At 40.6% G+C, this 23,939-nt stretch overlaps 1 protein-coding gene across 2 annotated transcripts in view; it reads left to right on the forward strand.

Moving 5' to 3' along the window:
* Positions 1-2,248: 2,248 nt before the first annotated feature.
* Positions 2,249-23,939, forward strand: part of RPN1 (ribophorin I) — a 42,050-nt gene continuing 20,359 nt past the window's right edge. Inside the window, exons 1-3 of one of the 2 annotated variants that reach the window (XM_071219511.1) lie at positions 2,249-2,570; positions 8,045-8,109; positions 17,574-17,880. In XM_071219511.1, the coding sequence (XP_071075612.1) occupies positions 2,310-2,570; positions 8,045-8,109; positions 17,574-17,880 (633 nt within the window). In that variant the 5' untranslated portion in view covers positions 2,249-2,309. The remainder of the gene's footprint in view (positions 2,571-8,044; positions 8,110-17,573; positions 17,881-23,939) is intronic. The other variant, XM_024580160.4, reaches the window with a different exon arrangement.

The raw sequence follows: 23,939 nt of genomic DNA on the forward strand, positions 1-23,939 counted from the left end.
CATGTTCAGTAGCTTTAAAATAATGTAACTACTTGTACATGTGCAATAAAAGCCCACCAAAACTAGCTAGGAAATATCCACCCTATAAAAATAGACTCCCTCCAGCCCCTGAAGTCAATCTCTGCCTGGAGCTGGCTTGCTTCCTATGTTCTGTGGAGTGTACTATTGTTACAGAGCAAGGGGGGTGGTGGTTCATGATAAATTATTACATAAAGGATTCCCCCTTTCTGTCTCTGGAGGTTCCTCCCCCCCACGCCCACCTGCTAGGTTCGCAATGCCCGCTGCCAGAGGAAAGACGTCTCTCAATGCCAGAGACTGGTGAAAAGGAAAGGAATTGTTTATTTAAAAGTTACACAAACTTAGAGTAATGACTTAATGTCTTCAATAAGATACTAAAGTTCTTTAGAGTACCCACAGATGCACAGTCCTTCCCTCTCCCTGTGCCCAGTCCGGGGTACCGTGTCTCAGGAAAAGAAGCAGAAGTCCGTGATTCAGGCTCCCGGCACCATCAGCTGTGTGGCTGCTGCAATCTCCAGTTAATCCAAAACCAATGGGCATCTTCTCATGGCTCACCAGCAAGAGTCCTTTCTCCCCTTTTCTTCCCAGCAAAGTCTCTCCTGCTGCCTAAGCCGCGTGGCAAAAAGAAGCACTCCAAAACCACATGGTCCTCTCTACTCTCCTTCAGAACTGTGTGGTCCTTTTCCCCATTTCAGAACCACGTGGTCCTCTTCCTTTCCCCTCAGAACTGCATGGTCCTTCCCATTTACTTCAGAACCACAAGGCCCTCTTCCTCTCCCCTCACAACCTTGTGGTACTCTCCTCTTTTACCTCAGAACCACATGGCCCTCTTACTTTCCCCTCAGAACCTCGTGGTTCTCTTCTTTTATGGCTGCTGCACCTAGGTTTAAATCCCAGAGCCCATCTTCCTTTGCAGCCCCATTTCCGACTCCTCCTACAGTCAGCTACACCTGCCAGCATCCCCGTATTCTTCCAGCTTTACTGGGCTGCCATAGTAAGTCTGGGCAGGTGTGGCCCCATGGCATGGAGCCAATCATCTCCAAGCTCTCCCACAGGCCCTGTAACCAGGGGGAGCTGCTTCCCAGGCCCATATGGGTGGAAGTTGGTCCCATCCCCCTGGCTCAAAGCATGGCCACAGCTACTTAACACATCCATGAAACCAGTTAAAGGTTATAGATATGTTAAATGACTGTGCCAGGGGTTAGCTGCAAAGCTCTTGCTACCCAAAACAGCTCTGAATGGCCCTGTTCCATGTGTCCCATCCCCCCTGGCTCAGGCTTGTGGGGGTGAGGACATCCTACATACATTTTTCTAATATTTCCTGGACATCCCGAGTCCTGGACCCCATCACAAATCCCTTCTTGGGGCCCTCCTCTTGGCTGCACCCTGCTTCACTATCACTTACTAAATCTTCTCTCTCTCTTTCTGTTACAAACTCCCTGTGTGTTCAGTTCAATTCTGTCTGCGATCACCAAGAACCTGGTGACCTGTGCCCACCTGTGACAGTTGCATTGAAGTTGTGCATTTTCAGCAATTCAGTAGCAATACCCATAGAAGTGAGGTGCCCTTCTGTGTGTATCACATAATGGCTGTAGATGTCACTATGTCTTATAATTGGCAATGTTAATCTCGATCACTTGGTGAATGGAGTGCCTGCCAGGATACTCCAGTGTAAACTTATTATTTTTCCCTTTGTAATTGCTGCATATTTTAGGGGAAACCCTTGAGACTGTGCAGATATCCTCTTTCTGCCTAAACTTTTGCCTAGGATTTTACTTTTTTTGTTTCAGCTACATTTTACTGTTTCAGGGGGCAAAAAGGCCAGTGCAGGGTAAGAATGGTAAGAGAGAGAAGATTGGCAGGGGCTAGTTCCTTTAAGAGTTAGATAAATGAACCCCTGGCCCTATAGCTCAGTCGGTTAGAGCACCCTGATAACCAAAGGTTGCAGGTTTGATCCACTGTCAGGACATTTACAAGTATAAATCAATGAATGCATAAATGAGTAGAACAACAAGCCCATGTCTCTTTCTCTCTCCCCCTTTCCCTCCCTCCCCTCTCTCTCTCCCCCCTCCCCTCCTGCTTCTCTTAGTCTTTCTCCCCCACTTCCTATTTAAAAAATCAATGCAAGATAAACGAAGGGCCCTGCAATCAGGCGCGGTGGCCCACCCGTTGCCCTGGAGACGGGGTCCTTCGGCCCGGTTGCGGCCAACGCGTGGCAGCAGTCTAGGTCCAATGAGCGGCTGCGCGGAGGCGGGGCGGGCCGCGTCTTTTGGCTCAGCTTTGTTCCTGTCATGGAGGAATCTTTCTCTTGGCTCCTTCTGCTCCTGTTGCTCGGGGCCTGGACCCCGGCGCCAGGCATCACTTTTTCCGATGCACCGGTGTTGGTCAACGAGGACGTGAAGCGCACGGTGGACCTGAGCAGCCACCTGGCTAAGGTGACTGTCGAGGTGGTCCTGGCGCACCCCGGCGGCAGCTCCACGTCCCGCGCCACCTCATTCCTCCTGGCGGTGGAGCCGGAGCTCGAGGCCCGGCTGGCACATCTCCGCGTGCAGGTGAGTGGGGTGGTCCTCCTTTGCTTCCTTCGACCCCGCTCCCCTCTTAGCCTCTGAGGAAACGTGGAGCCCGGGGTTTCAGCCATAGTCTTTGACACGTCACCGTAAGCCTGCTTCCGGCGCGGGCCGCACCTATCCTTTGAGCTAGCTACTCCGGGGCGGCTATTGCGACCCACACTGGTGACCTTGGGCCGAGCGATGCTATTCGCCCCAGTAAAGCTAAGATAATAGCCTCAGCGAAGGGCCTACTAGGCTGCCAATGTGCTCCAAATTTTCATTTCTCATGACTTAATGTAGTAGCCCGACTGGAGGACGAATAAATGAGTTAAAATTTAATTTCTTTGATTCAACATCTGACCCTTTGTAGGTGTTACAGTGGTAGGATCCGTGTTTAAGCTTGTAATAATTTGAAACCGTTGTTAATATAACCCATTTCTTAAAGTTGCTAATGAACGCTCTTTAAAATTTAATCCTTCTTTAAGTTAGTTTTAAAAATCATGCAAGCCATACCAGCCTGTTTAGGCTGTACAGAAAGGTAAAGTCCAGATCTCTGCCTTCCTCCTTCCGGTTCTCATTCACATTTCAGCTCGTAAGTTTGCTTGTGTGCTTCCAGGTATTTCACTGAACACTTTTATAATTCAGGGAAAGAAAATGTTGTCTTTGGGAATAGAGGGAATATACAGAACTTTGCTTTTTTTGTTGTTGTTTGTAATCATTTGAAACCGATGTTAATATAACACACTTCTTAAGTTGTGTTGCCGTTTTCATTAGACAACATCCATTAAGTGATTACCCAATTATTAAGAGGATATTCATTACTGTATCATTTCTTCTAAGCACACTTTACTTTCTGACTGAATCTGGAGATATAAAGCAGAGTTTATAGAGATTATAGTTTCGAAATGATTTCTATTCACGTCTTGTCCATCACAAGCATTTGAGCATTTGCTCAGTTACACGGAATGGTTTGTGCAAAGATGGATTAACGCTTCATTTAAATTTGTGCAGCTACTACCTTTGAATGTTTTGAATGTTAAATCCCATTCTTTTATAAAGGCTAGTCCTGATATAATGAGGTTGTCACAGTATAACAACACCAAATCAGAAGGTAACTAATCCTGCCATTATGCTGGAGAGTGCTTACAAGCTGGGTTACTATACTGATTTTTTGTTACTGAGTATCTACTTGTTGTCAGGTATTGTAGTAGGCATTTTAAGTTCATCCTCATTTAACCCTCATAACCCTTTGAGGTGTAGGTTTTTACCGCAGGTGAGGAGTCTAGTCTGGGACACTAAGTTGTTTAATGCCCTGTGTGAGATTTTAGAGTGGTCAGTGTCAGGGATTAAGCTAGGTTAAGTTCAAACATTTTATGTGTTCTTCAGTACCCACATCACCTCTTCTGGCCCAGATGTCTGTGAGATAGGGTTGTGTTGGGGTATAAGAACTGCATTTGCATCACCAGATATATTCAAAATTATTTGTTAATTTTGTAGTCCAAGAGACAGAACAGTTAAATGGAATTGTGTGCTCCTTTATACCCCTATTCCAATGGGAAACATAACGGGATGATACACATAACACGGAGGGTGTGTATTTTCCAACAGTTGACTTGGAAGCTTTGCTGAGGTTGCTAGAAATTTTTTCATAACCACACTACTGGAGAAAAAAAGGAACCTATTCTGGTATTCTGGTTGCAGACTCTTCTGAATTTGGATTTCAACCCCAACTGAAACAGAGTTCAGACATACCTGGAGAGTTTTTAAAGCCAAATTCATTATCCTTTGTTTAATTATCATTCCCCCAAAAGTTGTTTTTTTCAGTGGATTACTTTCAACCATACACATAGAATTTTAGGAACTGGTACAAGGGGCTATGGTGATTATTGACAGGGAGCCAGTGGTTCCTCATCATCATCTTTTATTTTAGGTTTATAAATAACAAGTTTATTTATTTATTCCTTTTTTTGTGAAAGATGAAATGTGAAATGAAGAATAGAGGTATAAATTAGGTATAACTACAAAGAGAGATGGTATAGATTAAGGTGTTAACACTGTAGCTAGAGAAGGAAAAATATGAGATATAATAGACTGAAAGCAATAGAATCTGTAGTATTTTATGACATTGAATGTAAGTAGTTGTGTGTAAGTCTCCAGCTCTGGTGGCTGGGTAATATGTTAAAAGGATTATGAGCCTCCAAATGGGTGAAGTACAATATGCTAATTTTATATATATAAAAATGTATAAACACGTATAAACACACACACATGTAAAAAATATACTAGAAGGAAATATTACAGATATTAACAGTGGTACTCAATAGAGTTAATAGATGTAATTATAGATTGTATTATTTGTTTCATTGGTGTGTACAGTATTTTCCAAATTAAAAAAAGTGAATGACTTTTAGAACAGGAAAAAATATAATAAATGTTCCTTTAATGATTGCAAGTGGGATAAAAAGAAGTTCCTATAACATATTTTTGAGGCTTTGGTAGTCATCAACTGGAAAAGCAGAACTCTATGAATGTGTTGAAATATGGATTCCATTTTGAATAGTGATACCGTTTCTTTTTTTTCTAGCTTTTTACTTTCACAGTTATATTCATCTGAAAAGCAAATATCATGGTTGGGAAAAACATTTAAGGCTTACTATATTTTAAAAAGCTGGTAGCTACAAAAGGAAGACACTGTTTATTTTCATGGCCTACTGACACCTTGTGGAACCAGTAACATGTTTTTGAGGCTTCTTGAATTGAGACCAGCTTGGTGTCCTTCAATATTCCTTAGAGTAGCAGTTATTTATTAATATCTTAAATATGACTTATCAGTGGATGCCCCCAAACACTTTATTTTTTAAAAAAGGTTTTATTTATTTTATTTTTAGAGGGAGGGGAAGGGAAGGAGAAACAGGATGAGAAACATCAATGTGTGGTTGCCTCCTGCACGCCCCCTGCTGGGGACCTGGACGGCAACCCAGGCATGTGTCTTGTCTGGTTCACAGTCTGATGCTCAATCCACTGAGCCACACCAGCAAGGGCTGGTTATCCTTTTGTTAGCAGCGGAAAACGGCACCAGGTGTTAGACCCTGGTTCAGCAAGCTCAGTTCTTGAGTTTTGGCTAAGAAAAGAATTCAGAGCCAAGACTCAAATTGTAAGAGAAAGTTTATTTAAAAAGTCACAGAGGTAGAAGTGAGCCATAGAAGAAATGGGCTGGGGGAACAAGTTACAGCAAAGGGGGGGGGATGGAAAGGGGGAGATGGAGAGGGAGATGAATCACTTTGAGAGAGGAAAGGGAGGGGAGGAAAGGTGCTGTAGTGGTGGAGAGAAGGAGAAGGAGGAAGGTGAAAGGCACAAGTGTGCTCCATAGAGAGAGTGTTCCATAGAGCCCTCAGAGTTTATTTCTCACAGTTCTGGGGGGTAGAAGTGTGAGATCAGGGTGCTAGCATGGGCATGTTCTGGTGAGAACCGTCTTTCAGGTTCCTGGTGGCAATTTTCTCCATATATGGTAGAGAGGGCAAGAGAGCTCTCCGGGGTCTCCTTTTCAAAAAAAATCCTCATCCGAGGATATTTTTATTGATTTGAGAGAGAGAAACAGAGAAACAATGATAGGGGTGTTAAACATGCCTTGACCAGGGATCAAACCCGTAACCTTTTGGTGTACTGGATGATGCTCCAACCAACCCTCCAACCAACCAAGCCACCCAGCCCGCTTCTCCTAAGGGTTTGGGGTCTCTTTTATAAGGGGTTAGCCCCATTCGGGAGGGCTCCACTCTCATGACCTATCACCTCTCCAAAGGCCTGATGGGGCCTGATGTTACCACGTTGCAGGGTTAGAATGTCAACAGGAATTGGGGGGAGGACATAAACATTCAGTTCATAAAAACCACCATACCGTTAACATACCCCCGCAGATGAACAGTAATAATAATCTTATCTAATAAACAGCAAATTCAATTTTCCCAAAAGTGTCTTTTATGGTTTTTTGGTTTCTCATTACCAAGGACCCATCTTAAATTTTTTCTTTCACGTGAATGCTATATTTAAAATATTTTGTCTCCCTAAGCTTTTTTCCCTTAAAAAAAAAAAAAAACAAACCCTCACCCAAGGGTATATTTATTGATTTTAGAGAGAGAGAAAGGGGAATAAAGAGAGAAACATTGATGTGAGAGAGAATCATTGATTGGTTGCCTCCTGTACATACCCCGACTGGGATCTCACTGCAACCTGACCGGGGATCAAACCTTCAACCTTTTGGTGCACGGGATGACATTCCAACTAACTGAACCACCTGGCCAGGGCTCTGATATTTTATTAAGTAATAAATACTTCTTATTAAGACAGTGATATTCATGAGTGTATTAGAATGTTCCCATTGTGATAGATTTCAACATAATGAAATTTGTTATTTTTATTAGCCTGCTCAACATAACAGAGGATAAGTATATGATTACTTTTAGGCATTTTGAAATATTAAAAATAGCTTGCTCATTATTGCTTAGTATACCCTATTAGGAATCAGTGCTTCAGTGCTAAAAGGTTGTGTTAATATTTTTTTCTTTTGGTGGAGGTTGGGTTGGCAAAGAGATTGGTGGTGTGTATCTAAATTTTCTCTTTATAGTCTGTTATATAGTCTCATGGTTTGAGATGCTTGCTCTTTCTCAGAAAGACCCTGCAGCCTGCTGGAGTTAACATCTTTTTTCTGGTTATACATTCTGCTGGAGTGAAGGATAAGAATAAGGGAGTGTGCCAATCAGTGGACATTGGCTCCTTCTGCTCCAGGACTTTGCTACTGTTTAACTTCTTTTGTGCAAGTAAAAACAGGTTTGGTCATGTACAAGACTTCTCCTACAATAAATAATCGTATTTATTACCTATGTATATTTGCATGTAAATGAAGAAGAGAACATCCAGAAAGAAGCCTTTCAAGCCTGTATATTTGGAAGTGTGGAGTGTATTTGGAAGTATAATTATTTGTAGGTGTGTATTTGATCATTCAGGAAAATGTTATTTATTTATAAAGCTTATTATAAAGCTTTTCAGTGCAGAAGTAAGTCTTTGACAATGTCCTTGTATTCAGATGAAAAAAATTGTTACTGACACCAGAATTCAATCTTTAAAATCTTCTGGTAGTTTGGCCCTGGCTGGTGTGGCTGAGAGGATTGAGTGCCGGCTTATAAACTGAAAGGTTGCTTGTTTGATTCCCAGTTGGGGCACATGCCTGGGTTGTGGGCCGAGTCCCCTGCTGCGGGTGTGTGAAAGACAACTGATCAATGTATCTCTTGCACATCAATGTTTCTCTCCCTCTCTTTCTCCCTCCCTTCCCTTCTCTCTAAAAATAAATAAAGAAGAAAAATATTCTTAAAAAAAGTTCTGGTAGTTTGAATACTTTAATATGGATATTCTGAGGTTGTTGGTTAATTGTTGACTCAAAATTTAGAGACCAACAGACATGAAAACCTTTTTGACTTTTTTAGGTGAAGGGAGAAGATGAGGAAGAGAATAATCTGGAAGTACGAGAAACCAAAATTAAGGGTAAAAGGTAAGCTAATGAATAGTCAGAATATCTATATGTATATGTGCCTGTTATAGATTATCCTATCAGGGTTAGAATCATTAGGTGGAGAATTACTTAGGAAGTGCCTGGTATATTAGAAGCTGTTCCAATTGATATATGAAGGGGGACCTCCCCAGAATGGAATTTACTTATAAAAAATCGTGTATTCCTAACATGTATAAACTTCAGTTACCTTCAGAGTATTCTCCATTTGATGCAAAATACCTATTCAGACTTTTCTCCACTGCTCAAAACAGTTTTTGAACTCCTCAAATTTGATGCCTTTTAGTGCCTTTGCCGTGTTTTGTTTTACTTCTTCCATATCGGCAAAACATTTCCCTTTGAGGACTTTTTTCATTTGCGGAAATAGAAAAAAGTTGCTGGGGCAAGATTGGGTCACAGGGGTCATGCTGTTTTTGTTCAAAACCTGGGGCTCACTCAGTGCGAAGTGGGCAGGTATGCTCCTAAATAACCCCTCATGAAATGGGAAATGAGTTGAGTCTTCAAAAAAATTCACTGAAGCCGAATACAGCCTCTCATAACACCACCATCTGTACACTAATACAGATAGGTTCCTAGAACACTCACCTAGCGGGGAAAGCTTGTACTACAAGAGGTCCGCCCTCCAGAAGATAATTTCAGGTTTTTTTGGGTCCCTCCTTGTAATGTGTTGTAGCAAGCAACAGTCTGTAATATATTCTGGACCATATATGATGTCTTTTCTTTTTTTTAAGTATATTGTATTGATTATGCTATTATAGTTTTCCCATTTTTTTCTCCCATTTATTCTCCTCCATCCTGTATCCCCCTATAGCCACATTTCCCCCCCTTAGTTCATATCCTGGGTTGTATATATAAGTTATTTGACTTCTCCATTTCCTGTACTATTCTTAACCTCCCCCTGTCTATTTTGTACCTATCATTTATGCTTATTCCCTGTACCTTTCCGTCATTCTCCCGCTGCCTGCTCCCAGCTGATAACGCTCCATGTGATCTCCATTGCTGTGATTTTGTTGCTGTGTTAGTTGTTGGCTTAGTTTGTTCATTTTTTAGGTTTAGTTGTTGATCATTGTGAGTTTGTTGTCATTTTACCATTCATATTTTTGATCATCTTTTTCTTTGATAAGTCCCTTTAACATTTCATATAATAAGGGCTTGGTGATAATGAACTCCTTTAACTTGACCTTATCAGGGTAAAGCACTTTACCTTCCCTTCCATTCTAAATGATAGCTTTGCTGGATAGAGTAAACTTGGATGTAGATCCTTGCCTTTCATGATTTTGAATACTTCTTTCCAGTCCCTTCTTGCTCACAAGGTTTCTTTTGAGAAATTAGCTGATAGTCTTATGGGAATTCCTTTGTAGGTAACTGTCTCCTTTTCTCTTGGTGTTTTTAGGATTGTCTCTTTATCTTTAAAAAGATAAAGATATGTAATCCCATAATTATATAACCTTGGGTATTATAATTACGATGTGCCTTCATGTATGCTTCCTTGGGTCCAACTTCTTTGGGACCCTGTGAGCTTCCTGGACTTCCTGGAAGTCTATTTCCTTTGCCAGATTGGGGAAGTTCTCCTTCATTATTTTTTCAAATAAGTTTTCAGTTTCTTGCTCTTCCTCTTCTTTTTCTGGCACCCCTATGATTCGGATGTTTAAAGTTGTCCCTGAGGATCCTAAGCCCCTCCTCATTTTTTTTTTTTTTTTTTTTTTTAATTCTTGTTTCTTCATTCTGTTCTGGTTGAATTCTTTTTTTCCAAATCATTGATTTGAGTCCCTGTTTCCTTTCCTTCACTGTTGGTTCCCTGTATATTTTTATTTTACTTTGTATGGCTTTTACTTTTTCCTCAATTTTTTGACCACATGCAACCATTTCTGTGAGCATCCCAGCTACCAGTGTTTTGAACTCTGCCTCTGATAGGGTGGGTATCTCTTCATTGTTTAGTTCTATTTTTGGAGTTCTGATCTTCTCTTTCATTTTGGACATATTTTTTTGTCTTGGTGCAACTATTACATTGTAAGGGGTGAAGCCTTAGGTATTCACCAGGGTGGGGCCACCCATGTCCTTGTGTTATGGCGCTGTATAGGGGAGAGGGGTCCTAGAGGGAACAATGCTGCTTGCTGGGCTCTCTGCTGGCTTTCAGTCACTTCCCCCACTATGCACAAGCAAATTGAGCTCTCCTGGTACTGAGTCCCCAGGTGGGTGGGTTTGTGTTTGTTCTAGTAGCCTATGGGTCTCTCCAGCGAACTGTCCTGTGAGGCTAGGAGTTTCTCTCTTTGCCGCAACCCTACAGGTTTTTACAGCCAGAGGTTTTGAGGCTTTATTTCCCTGCACTGGCATCCTGGATTGCGTGGTCTGTCTCGTTCCCCCATAGGTCCTCCTGGTTTATCTGCATGCTCATGTGGGACCACCTGGTCCTTCAGCCACCACTTTGCCATGTGCTCTCTCCACCCCAACTGCCTGTCTCTGCCCCTCCTACCAGTCTGGGTGAATGTTTCTTCTTTAACTCCTTGGTTGTTGGACTTACCTACTGTCGATTTTCTGGCAGTTCTGGTTGTTTTTTGGTTTTAATTTTGTTGTTGTTGGTTGTGCAAGGAGACAGAGTGTATCTACACCTCTGTCCCCTATATTGTCTTTTCTGACAACTATTGCTGATATTGGATTCCCCTAACAGTGATCAATTCGTTTTACAACAAGAAAGTAGTTACTTTCTTTTTTCCTCTTATTTATTTATTTTATTGATTGATTTTAGAGAGAGAGGGAGTGGGAGAGAGAAGAAAATATTGTTGTTCCACTTATTTGTGCATTAATTGGTTGATTCTTATGTATGCCCTGACCAGGGATTGAACCTGAAATCGTGGGGTATTGGCATGATGCTCTAACCAACTGAGCTACCTGTCCAGGGCTGAAAGTAGTTACTTTTCATCCCAGGTCTCTCTAATCTATGTGGGAATAGGGATTCCCAACCAATAGATGGAGAACGAGTGAGAACTCCAAGCTGTTTGCCTCAGCAGATATTCTCTCATCAGTGGCTGGCTACTATCCTGTTTCCAAGAGGCAGATAGCTGCCCCTCCACTTTCAAGTCTTCAGGGCATGGAAAATGATGCTTCTATGCAGGAAGTAGACTGAGCTCTATGAATCCTGGGGTTGGATTTGCCTTGCTCTCTGCCTTAAACTCAACATAGCTTGGGTGGGGCCTGGCAGTTATTAGTTACTTATATTAAAGCACTTTATTAAGGATATTTTTCAAATACACATAAAAAGCAGGATGGGTCATATAATGAACTGCTACTTATCACTTCACTCGGTTTCAGTTATCAGTATTTTGCGTGGTATGTATTAGGCACTGAAATATTTGTTTAATGAATGTCGCAGAGAGAAGAGATGTTTTTAGCTCAGGGATTCTTACTGGGGTAAACGTCCTGCAATGCTCAGGACAGATACTCTTTCCCAACAAACAATTATCTATCCCAAAATGTAATAGTGCTAAGGTTAAAAAACCCTGCTTTAGCTTATGCCATATATAGTTCAGGGGTGTCAAACTCATTTTCACTGGGGGCCACATCAGCCTCGTGGTTGCCTTCAGAGGGCCGAATGTAATTTTAGGACTCTATAAATGTAACTAGGGGCAAGGAGCTCAGTGCTGCTGCCAGGTAAAAACCAGGTGCTGGGCCCGATAAATCAAGATGGAGGGGGCCCACAGGCTTTGTGTTTGCCACCTGTGCTATAGTTTATCATAGAAACAAATGTAAAAAATGATTCTTGTGCTCTCCCTCTGGGGAGCCCGCCTGTGCTTTTCACTTCACCCTCCTCTTCCCTCCAGGCACATTACCTTTGCCTTTCCCTCTGCAAAGCTCTAAGGGCCCTTCTTTTGCGTCCCTAACTTGTTTCCTGAAGCTATGCAGCCCATTGGCTCACTTGTACCTCTGTAACTTTCTTGTATGTGTGTGTGTTTGTATCTTTTTTATTTTTTAAAGATTTTATTTATTTTTAGACAGTGGGGAAGGGAGGGAGAAAGAGAGGGAGAGAAATATCAGTATGTGGTTGCCTCTCTCATGCCACCCACCAGGGACCTGGCTCGCAACAAAGGCATGTACCCTGACTGGGACTCGAACCAGCGACCCTTTGGTTCTCAGGATGGTACTCAGTCTACTGAGCCACACCAGCCAGGGCTACCCCTGTAACTTTCATAATATACTTTTTAATAATTTGAAAAAAAAATTGGTTCTTGACCAGCAAATAATTGTGCCTTATAACTGCCAGTCTTCATGTGATTCAGCAAATTTTAAATTGGGTCTCGCTGCTTGGCAGAGTTTTAAAAACTTTTTCTCATTTATTTTAAATTTTTAAGAAAATAATGAGACTCTGCCCTGACCAGTGTGGCTTTGTTGGGCATCATTCCATAAAGTGAAAGGCCACTGGTTTTATTCTCTGTCAAGGCACATGCCTTGGTGCAGGTTTGGTCCCAGGTTGGGGTGTGAACGAGAGGCAACTGATTGGTGTTTCTCTCTCACTTCACTGTTTCTCTCCCTTTCTTTCTTCCTCCTTTCCCCTCTCTCTAAAAATAAATGAATAAAATCTTTAAAAATATAATAAGAATCTAACAATAACACTGTTCTTAATGCATGTCCGTACATCTATGATTTTACATATGGGTATAAATGGGATCATATTTAAATTTCTTATTCTATATAAAGCTTATCTGCAACATTGAACAAGTCCCAAAACCCTAGCATGACAAATTACATATTTTTGTTCTGGACCATGTCCAGTTGCAGATATATTTTACATAGTTTTAATTACTTTGTGATCCTACTTTTTCTTTTCTTTTTTTCTTTTTTAAAAATATACTTATTGATTATGCTATTACATTTGTCCCATTTCCGCCCCTTCACTCCACTCAATCCTGCCCACCCCCTCCCTCTCACATTCCCCCCCTATAGTTCATGTCCATGGGTCATACATGTAAGTTCTTTGGCTTCCACATTTTCTATACTATTCTTACCCTCCCCCTTTCTATTTTCTACCTACCATTTATGCTACTTATTCTCTGTACCTTTCCCCCCTCTCTCCCCCTCCCCCTCCCTTGTTGCTAACCCTCCATGTGATCTCCATTTCCGTGGTTCTGTTCCTGTTCTACTTGTTTGCTTAGTTTGCTTTCATTTTGGTTTTAGGTGTGGTTGTTAATAACTGTGAGTTTGCTGTCCTTTTTACTGTTCATATTTTTAATCTTCTTTTTCTTAGATAAATTCCTTTAACATTTCTTGTAATAAGGGCTTGGTGATGATGAACTCTTTCAACTTGACCTTATCTGAGAAGCACTTTATGTGCCCTTCCATTCCAAATGATAGCTTTGCTGGATACAGTAATCTTGGATGTAGTTCCTTGGCTTTCATGACTTGGAATCCTTCTTGCCAGCCCCTTCTTGCCTGTGAGGTCTCTTTGGAGAAATCAGCTGACAGTCTTATGGGAACTCTTTTGTAGGTAACTGTGTCCTTTTCTCTTGCTGCTTCTAAGATTCTCACCTTCTGTTTCATCTTGGGTAATGTCATTATGATGTGCCTTGGTGTGTTCCTCCTTGGGTCCAGCTTCTTTGGGACTCTCTGAGCTTCCTGGACTTCCTGGAAGTCTATTTCCCTTGCCAGACTGGGGAAGTTCTCCTTCATTATTTGTTCAAATAAGTTTTCAATTTCTTGTTCTTCCTCTTCTCCTTCTGGCACCCCTATAATTTGGATGTCGGAACGTTTCAAGATGTCCTGGAGGTTCCTAAGCCTCTCCTCATGTTTCTGAATTATTGTTGCTTCATTCTTTTCTGGTTGGATGTTTCTTTCTTCCTTCTGGTCCACATCGTTGATTTGAGTCCCAGTTTCCTTCGCATCACTATTGGTTCCCTGTAGATTTTCCTTTGTTTCTCTTAGCATAGCCTTCATTTTTTCATCTAATTTGTGACCAAATTCAACCAATTCTCTGAGCATCCTGATTACCAGTGTTTTGAACGGTGCATCAGATAGGTTGGCTATCTCTTCATTGCTTAGTTGTATGTTTTCTGGAACTTTGATCTGTTCTTTCATTTGGGCCATTTTTTTTTGTCTTGGTGCGCCTGTTATGTAGAGGGGCGGAGCCTTAGGTGTTCACCAGGGTGGGGCAATACTGGTGGCTGCCCTGTGACACTGTATGTGGGGGAGGGGTCGGATAGGGAGCAATGGCGCTGGCTCCACTCTCTGTCGGATTTTAGTCACTCCCTCCGCTACCCACAATCATATTGGGCCCCTTTGGTGCTGATTCCCGAGTGGGTGGGCTTGTGTACATTCTAGGCCCCTGTGGGTCTCTCCAGCGAACTCTCCTGTGAGGCTGGGCGTTTCTCCTGCTGCTGCCTCAACCCCCACGGTGTTTTCAATCAGTAGTTTGAGGCTTTATTTCCCCACACTGGAGTCCTGGGCTTCGAGGTCTGCTTCGCTCCCCACCTCGCTGTTCCTCCCGGTTTATCTATGCACGAATGTGGGGCCGCATGGTCTGGCAGCCACTACCTTGTGGGGTCTGCTAGCTGCAGCCTGGCCTGCCCTGTTCCACAATCTGCCACTTTGCTGGGTCCACTAGCCACCTCCTTGCCGAGAGTCCTCTCCGCCCCAGCTGCCCGTCTCCACCCCTCCTGCCGGTCTGGATGAATGTTTCTTCTTTATCTCCTTGATTGTCGGACTTCCATACAGTTCGATTTTCTGTCAGTTCTGGTTGTTTTTTGTTTTTAAATTGTTGTTGTCCTCCTTTTGGTTGTGCGAGGAGGCACAGCATGTCTACCTATGTCTCCATCTTGGCCAGAAGCCTGATCCTAGTTTTTAAATCCTTTTTTATTCCACATATAACATTTCCTGTTTTCTGTGTGGTCTTCATAGTTTCCTTTTGTTAAGCTAATCCTCTCTTGAGTTGCTTTGATTTCATGTACAGAAACATTTTCTGAGGAGCCAAAGTATAACACATGGTGATTACCTTGATTTTTTTATTGTAGTCTCAAAATGTGTGAAATGGGCAACTTCACCAGCCCTGCAGATGCCAGATCTGAATTAGCCTTAAATAAGTTGCTACTAAACCCCCTCCCCCTTGTTAATATTTCAGAGACTCCTCTCTCTCTCTGGCAGTTTGAGGACCCTGTCTGTGTTTACGGGCCTGCGGCACATCTCTTTGAGAGGGCGGATGGCATAGTTGTTATGTAGTCGTCTTACATAGCCTTATTCCAAGGATTCAAATCCTATATTTGTTACTGCTTGTGGCTGTGTGTCCTTGGAAAACTTAAGAATAATTTCCTCTTCAGTACTGTAATAATGTCTACCTAAGGTGATCATGGTTAAGAATAACTAAATTAATACATAAATATCTTTTGAACAGAATCTGGTATGTAGTAAATGTTCAGTAAATTTTGACTTAACAAGAGAACTAACCAATGAGAAGGAGCATTCCAGGCAGAGACATCTGTAAAGATACAGAGGTGTGATATTTCATGGTATGTTTAGTCAACTAGGCCTTCAGAGTGGCTGGAGCTCAGAGAAAGGTATAAAGAGGGCTGAAGTCAGTTTAAGGAGTGCTTTGTATACTGTTTTTAGGGCAGTGGACTCTACCCTTTAGTCAGTTGGGAACATTTAAAAATAGCATACTGTTTTATTTATTCCTAATTCTCAGTGCATGCGTTATACAGATTTGTCTTTATTACTTCTTCCTGCCACAGAAACTGTCAGAGTTCTCAGTAAATCTGTTTCAGTAAATGAGTAATTGCTTTATTTTATCCAACAAAACAAGGTTCTACACAGAATATTCTTACATTAGATCCAGCAGGAGAAGAGCTATTAGAAAAGAAATGTCTGCTTCTGAGACCCCAGTATAGTCAGCTCTGTTGTATTTCTAGCCTTTATCAATTTTTTAGTAACCATCACATTTCAATAAAATTTGATGTGTATAATGAAGACCCTGGAGAACTGAATGGTTCTGAAATATCTTCTGAATCATCAAAGCAAGATTCAGTTGTGTTGGTAATATTTAACATAAAAATGAAGATGGTAGGGATACCATTAGATGACGGGCTGGAGGCAGATAGAGATTAAGAAATTAATTAGGAAAAAATGTAATAATGTAGGCAAGACATAATGGTTTGAATTGAGGAGGAGGCAATGGAAAGCCAGGAAGGGATGGATTTAAGAGACAATCAAGCTGTGGCTGGTGTGGCTCAGTGGATTGAGTGCGGGCCTGTGAACCAAAGGGTTGATGTTTTGATTCCCAGTCTAGGGCATATGCCTGGGTTGCCAGCAAGGTCCCCAGTAGGGGGCGCGTGAGAGGCAACCATGCATTGACATTTCTCTCCCTGTCTTTCTCCCTCCTTTCCCCTCTCTAAAAATAAATAAATGAAATTTTAAAAAAGTGGCATCCTAATAAATCCAATATTGGGGATAGGGTAGTGTGAGCCATCAGAAAATGCCTGAGGTTTCTAGCTTAGAGTTGCCTAGATGGTAGCGGTATTATTAGAGATAGGGAATAAGGTCATGAATGATATTAGATATTGGATATGTTGAGTTGCCTGTGGGGTGATCAGTGGAATAGTTTAGTGAACATTTGAAAATTTGAGTTTATAGCTTAGGAGAGAGAATGAGATGTGAAGCAGATTTGGGACTTGAAACCAAGAGCTGGTTAACACTGTTCCTGGAGCAGGTATAGGACTTACTATATTTTGAGTATGTACTTCAAAGTAGTGCTATGAAGTATAAAGGTGTGACTGATGAAGACTTTGAAGAACTCTAAATACCATGGAAACATGTTAACATGCCTTCAGTTTTCCACTAATGGTTTCTAGGTCTATGAAGAATTGGACTTCTGGCGTAATACACTCAGATTCATTTTTTTGAGTTAATATTTTAAGAATTTTAGTAGTTCCTAGGCCATGTTTTTTTCTTTCAGATGGTAGTAGCTTTATTTCTTTCTGGTTTTGAGAATGATATAAGCTCATTATAAAACAGATTCGAAAAACACAACAAAATGAAGTTTATCCTCCTACCCTGAGATTGTTACCATTAAACATTGTGTGGAACATTCATTGAAACTTTTTCTTCACATACATTTGTATATGTATATATCTTTAAAAGGAATCATACAGTGTCTCTTGTTATTTACATTGTACATAGAAATGTTTAATATAGATAGATCTATGTGTCTTTTTTAGTGGCTGCCAATATTCCATTGTGTGGTTCTCTACTGGAATTATTTTGTTATCCCGTTGTTGGATATTTAGGTTGCTTTGCACTCTTCTACTATTATAAACAACCTTGAAGTGACATTCAGATATTTGCCTTAAAAGGTTTTAATTAATAAGTTAAAGGTGACCTGTTAATGGTAACTGCTTTCATTTTGGGTACAAATTTTGATTTCCTCACTTTTTAATTTCCTTAATTATGTTGCCTCATTCTTCCTACAGTGGGAGATTCTTCACAGTCAAGCTCCCAGTTGCTCTCGATCCTGGGACCAAGATTCCAGTCATTTTGGAAACAGTCTATACCCATGTGCTTCAGCCATATCCAACCCAGATCACTCAATCAGAGAAACAGTTTGTGGTATTTGAGGGGAACCATTATTTCTACTCTCCCTATCCAACAAAGACACAAACTATGCATGTGAAGCTTGCCTCTCGAAATGTGGAAAGCTACACCAAGTTGGGGAACCCCACACGATCCGAGGACCTCCTGGATTATGGACCTTTCAGAGATATCCCTGCCTATAGTCAGGTAGGCTCATATGGAGTCTAGTCTATCCCTGCCTACTTTAGAGATGATCTTCTAGAGTGACTACTAGTTGATAGGGTTGGGTGGTGTGGGTGGGTGGAAATCCAAGGTCACTCCTCATTTTTTAACCTCTTGTGGAATGACTTCATGGGGTCAGTATTCTCATTTTGGGAGTACAGGTAGAGGCTGTGACTTTAGGAAGACTTTTTAAAGGTGGTAACATTTGGAGAGTTGGGGTGGGAGTTGGGGGAGAAGGAAACATGGAATTTTGGGCAGAGGCAGTAAGGGTCTGTGGATGTTGTCTAGCATGGCTGGTGTAGCTCCTGCGGGTAGTAAAGCTGGCTGCATTGCTGAGCCTAGGGGTTGGCCCTTAATGGTAGAGGAAACAATTAAGGCTTAAAAAAGATTTTGTTAATGAAAAATTTCAAACACATGTAATAGTATAGAGACTAGGATAACAAACTCCCATATACCCCTCACTTAGATTCAGTGGTTATCAAGATATTAGCACACTTGCTTCAGGTATCCCTTTATTCTTTGCTATAATAATTTAAAGCAAAGCTTAGGAATTATATCATTTCACCCTTTCATCTCTAAAAAAAATAGATATTTGAGACATTTATGACTTCTTTGCACCTCTTTGTGTGCAGAACATATGTCACTAAGAATGCACAAAATGGTTTGTTCTAATGTTGCTTGAATTAATCGTTTCTCTGTTTTTCCTCTCTCAACTGGCAATTTGACATATAGTTATAGCTGTTCATTTTGTGTTGTTTTTAACTTTTAAGAATTCTTTATAGGTTTAATTTTTTGAATATAAAGAAATGAACATTTCATAGTCAAAATTATATAATAAGGTATATTCAGAGAATTCTTACTTCTACAGCTCCCTTCCATCTGTTCTCCTTGGTGACCATTTATATTAGTTTTACATTTCTAATGATCTTTTGTATAAGTACATGCAGAATTGTAGTAAATGTATTCATATTCCTCCATTTCTCAAAAAGTAGCACCCTGTATATACTGTGGCACCATGACTTTAGTGGGGAACGAGAGAGGTCCTGTCTATCTTCTGGTATAGTTACCATTTGGTGTAGAGCCCTGGGGCCATGTCCTCTGGAGAGCTGATGGGCTGCTCTCTGAGTTGTTGCCTCTAATTGCATATTTATTTCTTTTTCTTACTTAAAACTGAGTTCATATTGGGATAGTGATTTGGTTTTCTCCTCCATAGGCTTTCATAGTTTGAATGTTTGAGGTTTTGGACTTTCCTCCTTTATTTTAAATTAATGAAATGCTTGTGACAGACTGCCAGATACAGAGAAAAACTTGATATCAGTTCATGTCCATTTTTGACATTTTACTACTTTAGTCATTTCTTTTTATTTTTGTTCTGTAAGAAGCGATTTATTTTTGTATATTGAATTTATTGGGGTGACATTGGTTAATAAAATTATATAGGTTTCATGTGTACAAGTCTATAATACCTCATCTGTACCTTAAATTCTTCAATCACCATTACACTCTTCTACTTTCCCCTACATCTCTTTCCTTTTGGTAATCACTATACTGTTTATGTCTGTGAGTTGTTTTGTTTTGTTCTGTTCTTAATCCTTGAGTTATTTCTTTTTAAGCATAGAGACTTTTTTGTATAGCAATTATATTATGCTTAAAGTAATACTTTTTGCCACTTAGAATATTCTCTAAACATTTTATATGACTGATGTCAATTATTTTGATAGTCATTTCAGATCCCATGATTTGATGTCCTATAGTTTATTTGCCAAGTTTCCTATAGTTGGAAAGTTAGCCTTTTTTCTATTTAACAGGTTAATGTTCATCTCTTTGTGTGTAACTTTTTATATATATTCTCAGAATAAATTTTCTGAATTGAAAGTTTTTAAATCAAAGCATATAAACATTTAAAAAATCTTTTGCTATGTATTATCAGATGGTTTTCAAAAAGATTTAGCCAATTTATTAGTAGTACCAGCAGTATGAAACTATTAGTTTCCCTATACCCTTGCCAGTATTGGCATTAAATGCTATCAAATTGATTATGAAAGAAGATAAACCTTAAACAAATCTGGTCACAGAGTGAGTGAATAAAGTAGCAAGAGCTAAAAGAATGATCAGAATATACCTTTTCTTGTTTTTTTTCATTGACTTTTTGGGAAGAAGGTTGCTTTTCTGGATCTTGTCCTTTTAGATTCCATTTCTGTAGGGTTCTAGGTATGTATTCATAAAAGGGCACTTGAGTTACTTAATGACCAGAAAGATTTTTTAATACTAACTTCTGTGGTAAAATTGGCAAAGAAGTAGGGGAATTATCAAAGATATTCTTTTAAATTCTCTTGGACCTCATTTGGAGGCAGTACTTACTATGTAGAAGTGTGGAGCCAGAACTTTTGAAGACCTACTATTGCCACTTAGATTTATGACCTCGAACATGTCAATGAAAACTTCTAGGCCTCAGGTTTTTTGATTTGTAAAATGGGGATAAGTAGCACTTATTTCATTATGTTGTTTGGAGGATTAAATGAGATAGTGCACTTATTTAGAGCTCACAAAAGAGTGTCTGACACATACATATTTAGCTCCATAAATGTTAGCTAAAAAAGTCTCTCTGTTTTGAACTTTTCCAGATAAGTCTTCTCCAGGTTAGAAAAATCCAGTAATGCTGTGGATCACCCTCAATTTTGAGTTTATTTGCTGGCTCATTGGTTAGAGATTATGTTTTCATTAGGTTTTTAAAATAATTTATATAGTTCCCTATCAGAAATTTTCTTTACTTAGAATTTAAGATTTTATTTATTTTAAAGGTATAACAATTATTTTATTATTAAAAAGCAATTTACAAAGTTTATTATAGAAATTTAGAAAATAAAAATTGTAAGGAGAGAACTGATGGGGACATCTGGACAAGATGATAGAGTAGGTAAATGCTATGCTCGCTTCTCCCACAACCAAATCAAAATTAAATTATAGAACAATCACCCTTTAGAGCCACCTGAAGACTAGCTGAACAGAATTCCTACAACTAAGGATATAAAGAAGAAGCCATGTCAAGAGTGGTAGGACAGGGGCTGAACCATGAAATGGGCCAGACCCTCACTTATGTGTGGCAGTATAAGATTTGGGAGGGATATCTGAGTTATGGAGGTCTCTCCTGAGGAGCAAGGGCTTCCAGCTCCATACTAGGCATCTTAGGATGACTACCAGTATGGGAAAGAGGAGTATCCACAACATCTGTTTGTGAAAATCTTCAGGGATTCTGTCTAGGTGAAACAGAGGGCTGCTGGAGTCTTAGGCATTCCTCTTGAAGGGCCCATTCATGACTTATTGGCAGATGGACTCACTGCCTCTGAGCTCCAGTGCAGGGGCAGCAGCTCAAATAGTGCCAGGGACATATGGGGAGGAGCTGAATTGTCTGTCTTCAGGGTAAAGGCTAGAGGGACAGCTCTGGCTAGGACAGAAGTGCTGGCAGGTGCTGTTGTTCCTTTGTGGAGCCCTTTTCCCACTCAGCTAGCAGGCGCAGGCAGGTGCTAAATCTGAGTCTTCCATGGTGATTACCTGAGAACCCAGCTTATCCAACAGGTGCACAGGCCAGAACCTCTTCCAGTGGGTGTTACTCAAAGGCAGCTGGCCTGCTGTGGACTTCCCTAAAATCTCTGAAAGGATCATAAACCACAAACACAAAGTGGCTGGCCTCAGCATGCCCTGTACTTCGTACTAAGTGACCCCTACTTAGCCTGGCACTGGGGCAGCTGGCCTCCGTTTGCAGCATCGTCTCTCCCAGGTGCCTCCAAGCTCAGGACAGGCAGCTACCAACCACAGATCACTTTGTAGCTCCTACTAGGTGGCTCTGGGCCAGGCACAGGCAGTGAATGACCTGAGCTTGTGCCAGAACCCTTCCCAAGAAATAATATACCCAGTGGCTGGCTTCAGACCACACCAGAGTGCCACCCAATTAACTTTACAAACCATACAACCAAAAGGTGGACCCAGCAGGCACCAGAGCCCTGACACAGAAAAATCCACACCATGGGGTCAGCACTTCACAAACCATGTCTGTTGGAGTCATGGCCAGTCTTTATAGCCAGTCAGCTTGAGGGTCAATCCCATGCACTGATAGGCCAACAGCAATCAAGGCTCAACTATAGCAGGAGGGCACACACCACCCACACAATGGATGCACCTGGAGCATCCCGTTCAGGTGATCAGAGAGACTGTGCTACTGGGCTCCACAGGACACCTACTACATAAGGTCACCCTGCCAAGACTGGGAGATGTAATAGATCTACTTAATACATAGAAACAGACGCAGGGAGGAGGCCAAAATGAGGAGACAAAGAAATATGACCAAAATGAAACAACAGGACAAAAGTCTGGAAGAAGAAGGAAATGAAATGGAGACAAGCAATCTACCAGGTACAGAATTGAAAACACGGTTATAAGGATGCTCAGTGAACATAAGGGAAGAATAGGTGACCTCAGTGCAAACAATGAGATAGAAACCATAAAAAAGAATCAGTCAGAAATGAAGAATACGTTACATGGAACCAAAAGCAGAACAGATGGAGCAGAGTATTGAGTCAGTGATTTGGGAGACAAGGTAGTGGAAAACACACAATTTAAAAGAAAAATAATTTTTAAAAATGAGGATAATTTGGGGAACTCTGGGACAACATCAGCATGACATTTGCATCATAGGCATACCAGAAGGAAAATAGAGCAAGGAATTGAAAACCTATTCGAAGAAATGATAATGGAAAATTTACTGAGCTGGCAAAGGAAATAGACAAGTCCAGTAAGTGCTGTTGGTCCCAACCAAGATGAATCAACCCAAAGAGGCCCACACCAGGGTACATCATAAATCAAACATTAAAATGGCAAAGACAAGGAATCTTTTATTTAAAAATTTTAAAAAATGTATTATTTACTTTTTATTTTACTTTATTGTATTTTTTTTCCATAAGGAGATTCTCTCACACAGGAGCAAAAGCAATGCAGTTACTTACACAGAAGGGAGCTCCCATAAGACTGTCAGATGATATTTATCAATAGAAACTTTGCAGGCCAGAAGGGATTGGTATGAAACAGTTAAGTGATGAAAAACAAGGACCTGCAACCAAGATTACTTTACCCAGCAGAGTCATCATTTGAATCAAGGTGAGATAAAGAGCCTCTCAGACAAGAAAAAGCTAAAGGAGTTCATTATCCATAAACCAGTATTACAAGAAATGTTAAAGGGACTTCTTGAAGGGGGGGGGGCAGGAGGGATTAAAAATATGAATAATAACATGGCAGTAGCTACCTACCTATCATTAATTACTTTAAATGTAAGGGGATTAAATGTTTCAATCAAGAGACAGGGTGCTTAATGGATAAGAAAACAAGACTCATACATGTGCTGCCTACAAGAGACACACTTGAGATGGAAAGACATGCACAGACTTATAGTAAAGAAAAGGAAAATATTTTATGAAAATGAAAAAGCTGGGGTAATAATCTTTATACACGCCAAATGGACTTTAAAACAAAGAATAAGAAGAGACAAAGAAGGACATTTAATAATGGTAAAGGGATCAGTTCCACAAGAGAATATAAATCATTTACGCACCCAATGTAAGAGTACCTAATTATATCAAGCAAATATTGATGGACATAAGGGAAGAGATGACAGAAATACAGTTGTAGTGGGGAACTTTAACATCCCATTGACATCAATGGATAGGTCTTCCACACAGAAAACAAGCAAGTGACACATTAGATCAAATGAATTTAATTGATATTTTTGGAACATTTTACTCCAAAGCAGCAGAATGTACTTTTTTTCAAGCACATAATTTTTTCAAGTGCACATTTTCCAGGGTAGATCACATGTCAGGGCACAAACACAAGCCTCAAAGAATTGAAGAACACTGAAATGATGCCATGCGTCTTCTTTGATCACAATAACATGAAACTGGAAATTTATGAACAACACCCCTCCCCCCCCGAAAAACACATAAATACATAAATGCATGGAGACTACACAAACATGCCATTAAACAATGAATGGA

Source organism: Desmodus rotundus, chromosome 10, assembly GCF_022682495.2.
Source record: "Desmodus rotundus isolate HL8 chromosome 10, HLdesRot8A.1, whole genome shotgun sequence".
Taxonomy (NCBI): domain Eukaryota; kingdom Metazoa; phylum Chordata; class Mammalia; order Chiroptera; family Phyllostomidae; genus Desmodus; species Desmodus rotundus.